The sequence below is a fragment of the Microcaecilia unicolor genome, chromosome 6, assembly GCF_901765095.1.
Source record: "Microcaecilia unicolor chromosome 6, aMicUni1.1, whole genome shotgun sequence".
In the NCBI taxonomy this organism is placed as follows: Eukaryota; Metazoa; Chordata; class Amphibia; order Gymnophiona; family Siphonopidae; genus Microcaecilia; species Microcaecilia unicolor.
In genome coordinates, this window is record NC_044036.1 from 287839261 (window position 1) to 287852378 (window position 13118).

At 50.9% G+C, this 13118-nt stretch overlaps 1 protein-coding gene across 2 annotated transcripts in view; it reads left to right on the forward strand.

The window, feature by feature from the left end:
* The window catches only part of AK8 (adenylate kinase 8), a 227638-nt gene that overhangs the window by 32860 nt on the left and 181660 nt on the right, over positions 1–13118 (forward strand). For both annotated transcript variants that reach the window (XM_030206335.1, XM_030206336.1), the window contains exon 4: positions 12643–12756. In XM_030206335.1, the coding sequence (XP_030062195.1) occupies positions 12643–12756 (114 nt within the window). The remainder of the gene's footprint in view (positions 1–12642; positions 12757–13118) is intronic.

A 13118-nucleotide genomic window follows, 5' to 3' on the forward strand; every position in this document is an offset into this window, starting at 1 on the left:
CATTTGTATTTATTTCGCTGTAATTCCTCATATTGCTTGAGTTACTCTTTTGTTAACTGCCTTGAACCTCTCGTTGGGACTAATGCGGTCTAAAAATTCAATGCCTAGATTAGATTGAATAAAGAGTTAGCCAAAAAGGCTCACAGGTTTCCTGAAAACGTCTTCCAGGGTGACTGTCAAGTGAAGAAATTCCCTGCCTCTCCAGCCACATCTGAAAAGGAGAGGACACCGGCATTGATGAGTAGGGCCAGTATCCTCCAGCTAGGACAATAGTATTGCTTTAATGCCAAAGAGAATTGCTTTGCGGAGAAAACGCTTAATGCCAGGAGGAACAGCATCTGTGCAGATATAATGTCCAAAAAGCATAAGCAGGTCACTGTACAATCCTAATAATCCTCTAAGGTAGCAGAACCAAGCACCAAAAGCAGACAATCACAGAACAATGCCAAAACATATATTCTAGCATCACTGAAGACCACTTACACTTAGTATAGGTGGTATTAGCTGTTATGGTCACTTGAAATACCAGATGTTGGGAAACATGCAGCCTCAGGGTGAATTTATAAAGCATCTCCCGCGTTTTATGGATCCTCTGGACAAAATGCTGCAGTTGCCCAGCAGATAGTGAAGGTCTGTGCCAGTGGGCTGCTAGACTTGCATAATCCAAATCTAGAGTAGTGTCCTTTAAGTACTGATGATGAAATGCAAGAGGTACTCTCTGCTGCAGTCCGAGTGTATATACTTCAGATAATGTTTCTTAAACATCCTGTGTAAGATCTGTCCAAGGTAACAAAGCAATATAATGTAAGCAAAATAGTGTGTAGCAGGCAGATGGTATTCCTGCTGTAAATAGGTGAAAGATTTCAACTGACCTTTCATTAACTACTTGCGCTAAATATTGGAGTCCTTGGTGCACTTATTGAGCAAAAACATTCGTAGTAGTAGTAGGACGAAAAGATGGATTACGGTGTCAAAGAGGCTGAAAACTGGTGTCTCATAGAAATCCAACACTGCCCTGGAGGTCCTAAGCAGGAGGTACTGGGAGAGTGTATGAGGTGGCACTTTGGTTGAAGTACGGAGAATATGACTAAAATGAATCACCAGGACCAAACTGGTCTCTACAGACATGAGGGAAAAGTATGCTGTGCCCCGCGAATATTAAGCAGGCCTATGCCTCCAAGTGTCTTAGGAGTCTGTATCAGGGCATGCGGCAGGCGAGGTTTCTTACCTCTCCAAAGATACAGTTGCAATAATTTATGAAGCTACCTTTCCTCGCATCCCTTCAAAAACAAAGGCAGCATTTGAAAAGTGTAAAGTCAATACAGGGCAAGGAGCATGTTAAAGAGGTGAATGTGACTTCTGGTGAGGTCATGAGTGGCGAGGCAGCACGGGACCGTTGCTCCTAAGTACCCGATGTAATCTGCTCTCTGGAACATCTTCCCCCCCCCCCCCCCCGAGCAGTGTGAAAGAAAGGCAGCCTGAGAACGTGGGACTTATCTGCATGAATATCTCGCTGGGTCCGGTGAGTGGATGGCCTCTAAAACTGCACGGAGAAGAGAGATCAAGGAAAAGGGCCAGTTAAACGAGACAAAGATGGTGGACAAATGCATGCCATCTTCCCTGACACTTAGCTCCCAGGGAGATTACCACAGAGCTGAAATCAGCAGTGGAACAGGCGCTGGGCAGAAAAGCGAATGCTACATACCTGTAGAAGGTATTCTCCGAGGACAGCAGGCTGATTGTTCTCACTGATGGGTTGACGTCCTCGGCAGCCCCCTCCATCGGAAAGTTTACTAGCAAAGGCCTTTGCTAGTCCTCGCGCGCCCATGCGCACCGCGCATGCGCGGCCGTCTTCCCGCCCGAAACCGGCTCGAGCCGGCCAGTCCAGTATGTAGCAAAACAATACACTTCAAGGGAAGACTCAACTCCAAAGGGGAGGCGGGCGGGTTTGTGAGAACAATCAGCCTGCTGTCCTCGGAGAATACCTTCTACAGGTATGTAGCATTCGCTTTCTCCGAGGACAAGCAGGCTGCTTGTTCTCACTGATGGGGTATCCCTAGCCCCCAGGCTCACTCAAAACAACAACCATGGTCAATTGGGCCTCGCAACGGCGAGGACATAACTGAGATTGACCTAAAAAATTTACCAACTAACTGAGAGTGCAGCCTGGAACAGAACAAACAGGGCCCTCGGGGGGTGGAGTTGGATCCTAAAGCCCAAACAGGTTCTGAAGAACTGACTGCCCGAACCGACTGTCGCGTCGGGTATCCTGCTGCAGGCAGTAATGAGATGTGAATGTGTGGACAGATGACCACGTCGCAGCTTTGCAAATTTCTTCAATGGAGGCTGACTTCAAGTGGGCTACCGACGCAGCCATGGCTCTAACATTATGAGCCGTGACATGACCCTCAAGAGCCAGCCCCGCCTGGGCGTAAGTGAAGGAAATGCAATCTGCTAGCCAATTGGATATGGTGCGTTTCCCTACAGCCACTCCCCTCCTATTGGGATCAAAAGAAACAAACAATTGGGCGGACTGTCTGTGGGGCTGTGTCCGCTCCAGGTAGAAGGCCAATGCTCTCTTGCAGTCCAATGTGTGCAGCTGACGTTCAGCAGGGCAGGAATGAGGACGGGGAAAGAATGTTGGCAAGACAATTGACTGGTTCAGATGGAACTCTGACACGACCTTTGGCAAGAACTTAGGGTGAGTGCGGAGGACTACTCTGTTATGATGAAATTTGGTGTAAGGGGCCTGGGCTACCAGGGCCTGAAGCTCACTGACTCTATGAGCTGAAGTAACTGCCACCAAGAAAATGACCTTCCAGGTCAAGTACTTCAGATGGCAGGAATTCAGTGGCTCAAAAGGAGGTTTCATCAGCTGGGTGAGAACGACATTGAGATCCCATGACACTGTAGGAGGCTTGACAGGGGGCTTTGACAAAAGCAAACCTCTCATGAAGCGAACAACTAAAGGCTGTCCTGAGATCGGCTTACCTTCCACACGGTAATGGTATGCACTGATTGCACTAAGGTGAACTCTTACAGAGTTGGTCTTGAGGCAAGACTCAGACAAGTGCAGAAGGTATTCAAGCAGGGTCTGTGTAGGACAAGAGCGAGGATCTAGGGCTTTGCTGTCACACCAGACGGCAAACCTCCTCCAATGGAAGAAGTAACTTCTCTTAGTGGAGTCTTTCCTGGAAGCAAGCAAGATGCGGGAGACACCCTCTGACAGACCCAAAGAGGCAAAGTCTACGCCCTCAACATCCAGGCCGTGAGAGCCAGAGACTGGAGGTTGGGATGCAGAAGCGCCCCTTCGTCCTGTGTGATGAGGGTCGGAAAACACTCCAATCTCCACGGTTCTTCGGAGGATAACTCCAGAAGAAGGGGGAACCAGATCTGACGCGGTCAAAAAGGAGCAATCAGAATCATGGTGCCTCGGTCTTGCTTGAGTTTCAACAAAGTCTTCCCCACCAGAGAGATGGGAGGATAAGCATACAGTAGGCCCTCCCCCCAATCCAGGAGGAAGGCATCCGATGCTAGTCTGCCGGAGGCCTGAAGCCTGGAACAGAACTGAGGGACTTTGTGGTTCGCTCGAGATGCGAAGAGATCCACCAAGGGGGTGCCCCACGCTTGGAAGATCTGTCGCACTACCCTGGAACTGAGCGACCACTCGTGAGGTTGCATAATCCTGCTCAACCTGTCGGCCAGACTGTTGTTTACGCCTGCCAGATATGTGGCTTGGAGCACCATGCCGAGACGGCGAGCCCAGAGCCACATGCTGACGGCTTCCTGACACAGGGGGCGAGATCCGGTGCCCCCCTGCTTGTTGACATAGTACATGGCAACCTGGTTGTCTGTCTGAATTTGGATAATTTGGTGGGACAGCCGATCTCTGAAAGCCTTCAGAGCGTTCCAGATCGCTCGCAACTCCAGAAGATTGATCTGTAGATCGCGTTCTTGGAGGGACCAACTTCCTTGGGTGTGAAGCCCATCGACATGAGCTCCCCATCCCAGGAGAGACGCATCTGTGGTCAGCACTTTTTGCGGCTGAGGAATTTGGAAGGGACGTCCCAGAGTCAAATTGGAGCAAATCGTCCACCAATACAGGGATTTGAGAAAACTCGTGGACAGGTGGATCACGTCCTCTAGTCCCCCAGCGGCCTGATACCACTGGGAGGCTAGGGTCCATTGAGCAGATCGCATGTGAAGGCGGGCCATGGGAGTCACATGAACTGTGGAGGCCATGTGGCCCAGCAATCTCAACATCTGCCGAGCTGTGATCTGCTGGGACGCACGCACCTGCGAGACGAGGGACAACAAGTTGTTGGCTCTCGCCTCTGGGAGATAGGCGCGAGCAGTCCGAGAATCCAGCAGGGCTCCTATGAATTCGAGTTTCTGCACTGGGAGAAGATGGGACTTTGGGTAATTTATCACAAACCCCAGTAGCTCCAGGAGGCGAATAGTCATCTGCATGGACTGCAGGGCTCCTGCCTCGGATGTGTTCTTCACCAGCCAATCGTCGAGATATGGGAACACGTGCACCCCCAGCCTGCGAAGTGCCGCTGCTACCACAGCTAGGCACTTCGTGAACACCCTGGGAGCAGAGGCGAGCCCAAAGGGTAGCACACAGTACTGGAAGTGGCGTGTGCCCAACTGAAATCGCAGATACTGTCTGTGAGCTGGCAGTATCGGGATGTGTGTGTAGGCATCCTTCAAGTCCAGAGAGCATAGCCAATCGTTTTGCTGAATCATGGGGAGAAGGGTGCCCAGGGAAAGCATCCTGAACTTTTCTTTTACGAGATATTTGTTCAGGGCCCTTAGGTCTAGGATGGGACGCATCCCCCCTGTTTTCTTTTCCACAAGGAAGTACCTGGAATAGAATCCCAGCCCTTCTTGCCCAGATGGCACGGGCTCGACCGCATTGGTGCTGAGAAGGGCGGAGAGTTCCTCTGCAAGTACCTGCTTGTGCTGGAAGCTGTAAGACTGAGCTCCCGGTGGACAATTTGGAGGTTTTGAGGCCAAATTGAGGGTGTATCCTTGCCGGACTATTTGCAGAACCCACTGGTCGGAGGTTATGAGAGGCCACCTTTGGTGAAAAGCTTTCAACCTCCCCCCGACCGGCAGGTCGCCCGGCACTGACACTTGGATGTCGGCTATGCTCTGCTGGAGCCAGTCAAAAGCTCGCCCCTTGCTTTTGCTGGGGAGCCGTGGGGCCTTGCTGAGGCGCACGCTGCTGACGAGAGCAAGCGCGCTGGGGCTTAGCCTGGGCCGCAGGCTGTCGGGAAGGAGGATTGTACCTACGCTTACCAGAAGCATAGGGACCAGTCTTCCTTCCCCCGAAAAATCTTCTACCTGTAGAGGTAGAGGCTGAAGGCTGCCGGCGGGAGAACTTGTCGAATGCGGTGTCCCGCTGGTGGAGAGACTCTACCACCTGCTCGACTTTTTCTCCAAAAATGTTGTCCGCACGGCAAGGCGAGTCCGCAATCCGCTGCTGGAGTCTATTCTCCAGGTCGGCGGCACGCAGCCATGAGAGCCTGCGCATCACCACACCTTGAGCAGCGGCCCTGGACGCAACATCAAAAGTGTCATAAACTCCTCTGGCCAGGAATTTTCTGCACGCCTTCAGCTGCCTGACCACCTCCTGAAAAGGCTTGGCTTGCTCAGGGGGAAGAGCATCAACCAAGCCCGCCAACTGCCGCACATTGTTCCGCATGTGTATGCTCGTGTAGAGCTGGTAAGACTGGATCTTGGCCACGAGCATAGAAGAATGGTAGGCCTTCCTCCCAAAGGAGTCTAAGGTTCTAGGGTCTTTGCCCGGGGGCGCCGAAGCATGCTCCCTAGAACTCTTAGCCTTCTTTAGGGCCAAATCCACAACTCCAGAGTCATGAGGCAACTGGGTGCGCATCAGCTCTGGGTCCCCATGGATCCGGTACTGGGACTCGATCTTCTTGGGAATGTGGGGATTACTTAGTGGCTTGGTCCAGTTCGCAAGCAATGTCTTTTTCAGGACATGGTGCAAGGGAACAGTGGACGCTTCCTTAGGTGGAGAAGGATAGTCCAGGAGCTCAAACATTTCAGCCCTGGGCTCGTCCTCCACAACCACCGGGAAGGGGATGGCCGTAGACATCTCCCGGACAAAGGAAGCAAAAGACAGACTCTCGGGAGGAGAAAGCTGTCTTTCAGGAGAGGGAGTAGGATCAGAAGGAAGACCCTCAGACTCCTCGTCAGAGAAATATCTGGGGTCCTCCTCTTCCTCCCACGAGGCCTCACCCTCGGTGTCAGACACAAGTTCACGGACCTGTGTCTGCAACCTCGCCCTGCTCGACTCGGTGGAACCCCGTCCACGGTGGGGGCGTCGAGAGGTAGACTCCCTCGCCCGCATCGGCGAAGCTCCCTCCGCCGACGTAGTCGGGGAGCCTTCCTGGGAGGTGGCCGCGGTCGGCACCGCACGCGGTACCGACGTCGGGGACCTCAACCTGGGCGATGGGCCAGCCGGCGCCACGCTCGACGGTACCGGAGGCGCAAGCACCGCCGGTACCAGAGGGGTAGGGCGCAACAGCTCTCCCAGAATCTCTGGGGGAACGGCCCGGAGGCTCTCGTTTAGAGCGGCTGCAGAGAAAGGCTGAGAGGTCGATGCAGGCGTCGACGCCAGAACCTGTTCCGGGCGAGGAGGCTGTTCCGGGCTGTCCAGAGTGGAGCGCATCGACACCTCCTGAACAGAGGGTGAGCGGTCCTCTCGGTGCCGATGCCTGCTGGGTGCCGAATCCCTCGGCGACCCAGAGCTCTCGGTGCCGACGCGGGGAGGAGACCGGTGTCGATGCTTCTTCGACTTCTTCTGAAGCATGTCACCGGAGCTCCCCGGCACCGACGAGGAGGACGTAGAATCCATCCGTCGCTTCCTCGGGGCCGAGACCGAAGAGGGTCGATCCCGGGGGGGGCTGTACCGCAGGAGCCCTCAGGGTAGGAGGAGACCCACCCGAAGGCTCACCGCCACCAGCAGGGGAATGGACAGCCCTCACCTGCACTCCTGACGATGCACCTCCGTCCGACGACATCAGCAGACGAAGTCTCGGTACCACCGACGTCGATACAGTCGCCCGATGCCTCGGCGCCGATGCAGAGGTCCGATGCCTCGATGCAGTCGATGGTGCGGCAGCCAAGCAAGATGGTCCGGACGCTGACGACGTCGATGCACTCGATGCCTCCGGTGCCGATGCCGACGAAGAGCCCGAGAACAAAACGTTCCACTGGGCTAATCTCGCTACCTGAGTCCGCCTTTGTAACAGGGAACACAGACTGCAGTTCTGAGGGCGGTGCTGGGCCCCTAGACACTGAAGACACGCAGAGTGCCTATCAGTGAGCGAGATTACCCGGGCGCACTGGGCACCAAAATTTAGAGGGAGAAAAATCTCGACCGAGGCCAAAAGAGGCCTACCCCGACAACGAAAGAAAACTTACGGGGCAAAAACTAAGAAATACGGGAAGGGCAGAAAACCCGAAAGGGTCTTCCGGAATACTACCGGAGCGCTTCCCGAACTTTTCTCAAGGAAAAAAAGGACAAAAACACGTCGAAAAGGATGTGCGAGGTCGACTCTCTGGGGGCACGAACGGCGTAACACGACCGTACCGAGTGCGGACGAAAGAAGACTGGCCGGCTCGAGCCGGTTTCGGGCGGGAAGACGGCCGCGCATGCGCGGTGCGCATGGGCGCGCAAGGACTAGCAAAGGCCTTTGCTAGTAAACTTTCCGATGGAGGGGGCTGCCGAGGACGTCAACCCATCAGTGAGAACAAGCAGCCTGCTTGTCCTCGGAGAATTTCAGCTTATACTGGATGGGTTGGAAGAGTGATATACGACTCTGACAGCGGACCTCCAGACAGTACAACAGCGTGTAGGGAGCATTGAAGACACCGTTAGGCAAGTGACGGTGACGCAACTGCAGTTACTAACCTGCCTAGCCAAGCTGGAATCTAAATTGGAGGACTTAGAAAATCGATCCTGTCGCAACACTCTCAGGCTGGTCGGCCTTCCATAATCAATCTCTGATGGAGACTTATGGAAATTTCTGGAATCCTGGCTCCCAAAAGCGCTATCACTTACAGATATGGCCAGTGCCTTTAGGGTGGAGAGAGCACACAGGCTGGGGCAGTGCAGAGAAGGAGTCGATTGACCCTGAGTTGGCATTTTCAGAGTGCTCAACTATTCTCACAAAATTGCAATCCTGCAGGCCCTGTGGGTGGATGCACAGTTGAAAAATCACACATCTTGTGCTTTCAAGATTACTCTGCTAAAGTATTGGCAGCACGCAAAGCATTTGCCCCCCTTTGTTAAAGCTGTTCGGCATGAAATCCAGATTTAGTCTTATACACCTGACGAAACTTAAACTAGTTGATAATGGACATGACCGATTCTTTGGTTGGGTTGAGGAGGAGAGCATTTATGTGGACAGAATGGTGGCAGCACAACAGAGGAATCAGGCATGACCTCCCTGACTGATGAACTTTGGAGTTTAAAGATGTGGACTTTCTTTTTCTTTTTTTTTTTTACTCGCCTCACTTTGTCTGGTACAGGGAGAAGAAAAGTAGCGGAAAGTGTACTATTATGTTGCATACCTAAGTTACCGTAGACACCTCTGATTTAGCCCTGACACTAGATTGTGAGGTCATATTGGATGTCTCCCTGAAACTGGATCACCAGACAATTTTGTCTGAGGGTGATGCCACACAACCGCTGGCAGACAGTCTTGACGTTGTTGGTGTTGGTCTATTGTGGTAACCCGGAATCCACATGAGTGGGCAGCAAGTTCTCACAAAGACGTGTTCACTTTTCCTCGCCTAGTAACAGATGGGAACTGGCGGTGAGAACTCTCAATGGAGAAAGCTGCCTTGACTTTCAGAGCCTTGACCCTTACCAGCTGCTGAACGTTTGGGCATAGTGTCATATTGGCTGTACAGCTGGGCTTGGTCTGATGGATCGCTGTACTTGGGAGCGATATAGTTTGGCCACCTGATGGATCATGGGCTGGGGCGTTGGACAGAATGCATACCCCGGTACACACCAGGCTGGACTGAACCCTCTCCTGGAATCCACGCAACTGGCAGCCACTTCCCACAAAGACGTGTTCACTTTTTCCCACCTAGTAAGAGATGGGAACTGGCGGTGGGAACTCCATTGAGAAAGCTGACCCGGCTGCCATGACTTCCAATGTCTTGGCCCTTGCCAGCTGCTGAACGTTTGGGCATGGTGTCATGTTGGCTGTACAGCTGGGCATGGTCCAGTGGATCGCTCTGCTTGGGAGCGATGCAGTTTGGCCTTCACCTGATGGATCGTGGGCTGGTTTGTTGGACAGCATGCATACCCAGGTACACACCAGGCAGGACTGTTTAGTAAGTCTGGGCCTGGTCTCCTGGGTTGTTCAGGAGACCAGGGAGTATGTTAGATATGCCACCTACCTCTCACGGGCTCCTAGAGCTTGGGGGAGGGAGGGCAAGCCTCTGGCTGGGAGTTGCTGTACAGTGTAGAATTTTTTTCTCTCTTCTTAATCTTTGATACAAGAGAGCAGGGCAGAGATCAATACTGGAGTCATGATGGGGACCTCATCACCTAATTATGTAGTCTTTTCACTCTGCAATATTGCTTTGGAGCAGGCTTGCTGCGTAGCTGCCCTATGAAGGGGGGGGGGGGTTAGGGGACTATACCTCCAGTCCAAATATGGGGTTACTCTGGACTCTCTCACTAGGGGTGCTTCAGAAATGAAAGTGGGGTATGCAGGGTTTAGAGGCAGGAAGGGTCAGGTAGGTCTGAGGATTAGGAGAGGACCTAAGGAGAAGGGAATAGGGGTGGGGGAGGGGGTGGGATATGGGGGTATGATGCCTGATCGCTTTCTGGGTTGCCCTTTAGGCCTCAGTTCTGGTAGATCTCCTTTACTGAAATTCTCTCCATGGGGGTGGAGGCTGGGACACCCTCTTGGAGCACAAATTTGTCTCAACTCTTGCAAGTGGTATAAGCCTCATCTCTTTTTTTTTTCCGTACTTAGAGATATGACCAACCTTCAGGCTCTTACTTGGAATGTCAGAGGAGTACATTCCCCAATTAAATGACAGAAGCTTTTAAAGGCCCTCAATGACCGAAAAGCCTCCATAGCTTTTTTTGCAGGAGACTCACCTTTCTGCTTCAGAACATGCTAAGTTGAAATGCTGGTGGGTTGGTAAGATCTTTGGCTCCCCGGCAGTTGGCAGGAGGGGGTGCATGTGTGGTGATCCTAATTAGAAAGGGCTTGCAATTGGAAACCAAGCAGGTTATTACAGACCTGGCAGTCAGATTTGTTTTGGCCTCTGTGGTGCTGGAACACCAGCCCTTTCTATTATGTAACATCTATGCCCCAAACACCTTTCAGAAGGCATTTTTTGTTCAACTAATTCGCAAGATACATGACCTGGGAGAGATGCCTGTCCTACTCGGTGGAGATCTCAGTGAAGTGGCTGACCCCTCCCTAGATCGATCTCAGCCAACGAGAATGGAGCTGGCTTTAACCCAGATGGGAATTTCCATGTTATGCTCTGCCTTGGACTTGGTGGATGTGTGGAGGACACTCCAATCACTGGGGAAAGATTACATGCATATATCCAGAGTGCACGCTATGATGTCTAGAATAGAATGTCCTGCTTTCTCAGGAGCTCCTGTCATCGGTTGAGGATGTAAGGTTGGGCCCTGTAATGATTTCAGATCATGCTTGGGTAGAACTGCGACTGCAGATAGGTGACCCTCTCCCCTCTGGCGGTTCTTGGAGATTCCCTTTTTTCCTATACAAGGACAGCCACTTCTTGTCATTCTTGCTTTCTAAATGGCAGGGTTATAGGGACAACAATGAAGCACATAGGGATGATGCCATTCTCTTTTGGGAGTCAGCGAAGGCCATTCTTCGGGAGAGGTCATCTCATATGTCAACTTCCTGCAGAAGGCCTGGCATTGAGAGGTGTTGCGTTTGGAGAGGTGGGTAACGTCCCTTCGCAGACAATATGGGGTAAGCCACTCTTTGAGGATTAAAATGCAATTACTAGAAACTCAGCTGGCATTGATAGAATTATTTCATAGCCGAGCTAAGAGGTCTTTTGTGCACTACAAGTATAACCTTTACAGATTTGCGAATAAGAGTGGCAGGCTCTTGGCCAAAATGGTCCACAGGAGTACTGGGCCTAACAAAATTGCCACATTGTTGGATTCCAGGGGAGACCGGGTGCACAGTGATGGTGCCATTAATGGAGTTTTTCGCTCGGCTCTTTGGTCTGCAGCCGTCATCATTTCTGGCTAGTGAGGTGTATCTCTCGAGTATAGACTTACCTGGAGTCGCCAACTCAGACTTGGCCCAGCTGAATACACCCATCTCTGTGGAAGAAGTGGAGTGGGTAATTAGGCAGAGCCTCCTAGCCAAGGCTCCAGGCCCGGATGGACTGTGAAATGAGTTTTATAAACTTTTGCAGTCTGAAATTGGACCGATCTTCGCGGAAGTGTTTAATGAGCCCATTCAACGGGTCCAGCTGCCACATCATCTTAATACAGCTCAAATTATTGTTCTCCCGAAACTGGGTAAGTCCCCTGACCACCTGGATTCTTATCGCCCTATCTCCCTGCTAAATGTGGAGGCCAAACTTCTAGCCAAGATTTTGGCTAATAGGCTGGCAAGCGTATTGGATCACCCTCCTTCCTTTTGGTATTGGAGGAATAGGCTTCCCAAGTTTATGATTTGGGAGTCTCAGGGAGCACACTTATCGCCTAAGAGGCAGCAGAGATTTCTCGCGATTTGGGAGGCCTACTTAAATAAGATTTCACTATTGGCTCATAGCCAGATCTTGAATAGATTTTCACTGGGGCAGTGAGGGTGGCTTTGGCAGACAGGAATCAGGCATTGCACACCAGGGCAGTGGGGGAAGAAGAGGCTGGGGGTGTGGATACGTTCTCGGTGCTGGGTAGGCAGGGATCCAAAGGACTGCAGTCCCGCCTACAATCTAGAGTTTCACAGCAACAGCTTTTCTGTTCATGGGTTTGTTATGGTTGATTAAGGATAGGGGGAGAAGTCCACAGAGGTACTGCTTGTTTACACACTTAGCAATCACTGTAGTCTGTTCATTGGATAGGTCCTTTTTATTTATTTATTTTTCCTTCATTCAGCAGGAAAAGAAAGGTGGGATGACTGGAAGAGTTGGATGGGGGCACATAGGAAAAACTGCAACAATATTGCGCCCGGTCCTCCCCCTCATGCATCACGTGATCTCCCAGCACAGTTATATTATTAAGAAGGGTTTCTCCCACTTTGCGTCTGCGGGAAAAAGTGCTTAGTATGGAGAGTCCATAGTGTATTTAATTCATCACAAAATACTAGTCGCTTCAAAACTATATATTATTTTCAGAAACAAATATGCAACCACTTTTTGGGCTGAATGTAGATGTGACTTGGTTTGAACATTACTAGTAGCATTTAAGATTCCTGAGAGACTAACTACCAGCTTTCCTCCTGCTTTCAGTGGGTACACAACTCTACATTAATAGATTGCTAATTAAACTGATGTTCTTATGATTAAAAAGGTTTATACAAACCTCTTTTTGTAATCTTTGCAAAGAGCTAGCTATCCCATTTCTTACCCTCTCAGGCAAAGATGCTTTGTAAACAGCTCAACTGTATGCACTTGACTCTGGAGAATCTCTTATCAAATGACTCATCTCTACTGGTTGATGAAGCTCATCGGTATAAAAACAAAGACCAGGTATGAACAAGGATACTTGCTTGAATGGAACTGAACTTTAAGCTACATCTGTATGGTGGGAAAATATTAGCCCTCTGGTTAAAAATGTACTTTATTTGTCTAGTGGGCTGAACAAGATTTAGATTTTTACTATAGAATGCTTTACTGCTATTGAAAAATGAATTTTAATCATCTTGGTCAGGACTAGATTTGCATACAATACAAGCTAGATAAGCTACTGCTTAGGGCCTCACATTTCAGTAGCATGGACAACTATTAAACCTAAACTTTAATCCCTATTCAAGTGAGGGAGCCTCTTAAATGTTACGGTTTAAGTGCCAAAATTTGCCTAAAAAGCAGCTCTTAGTTTGGTTAATGCTGAA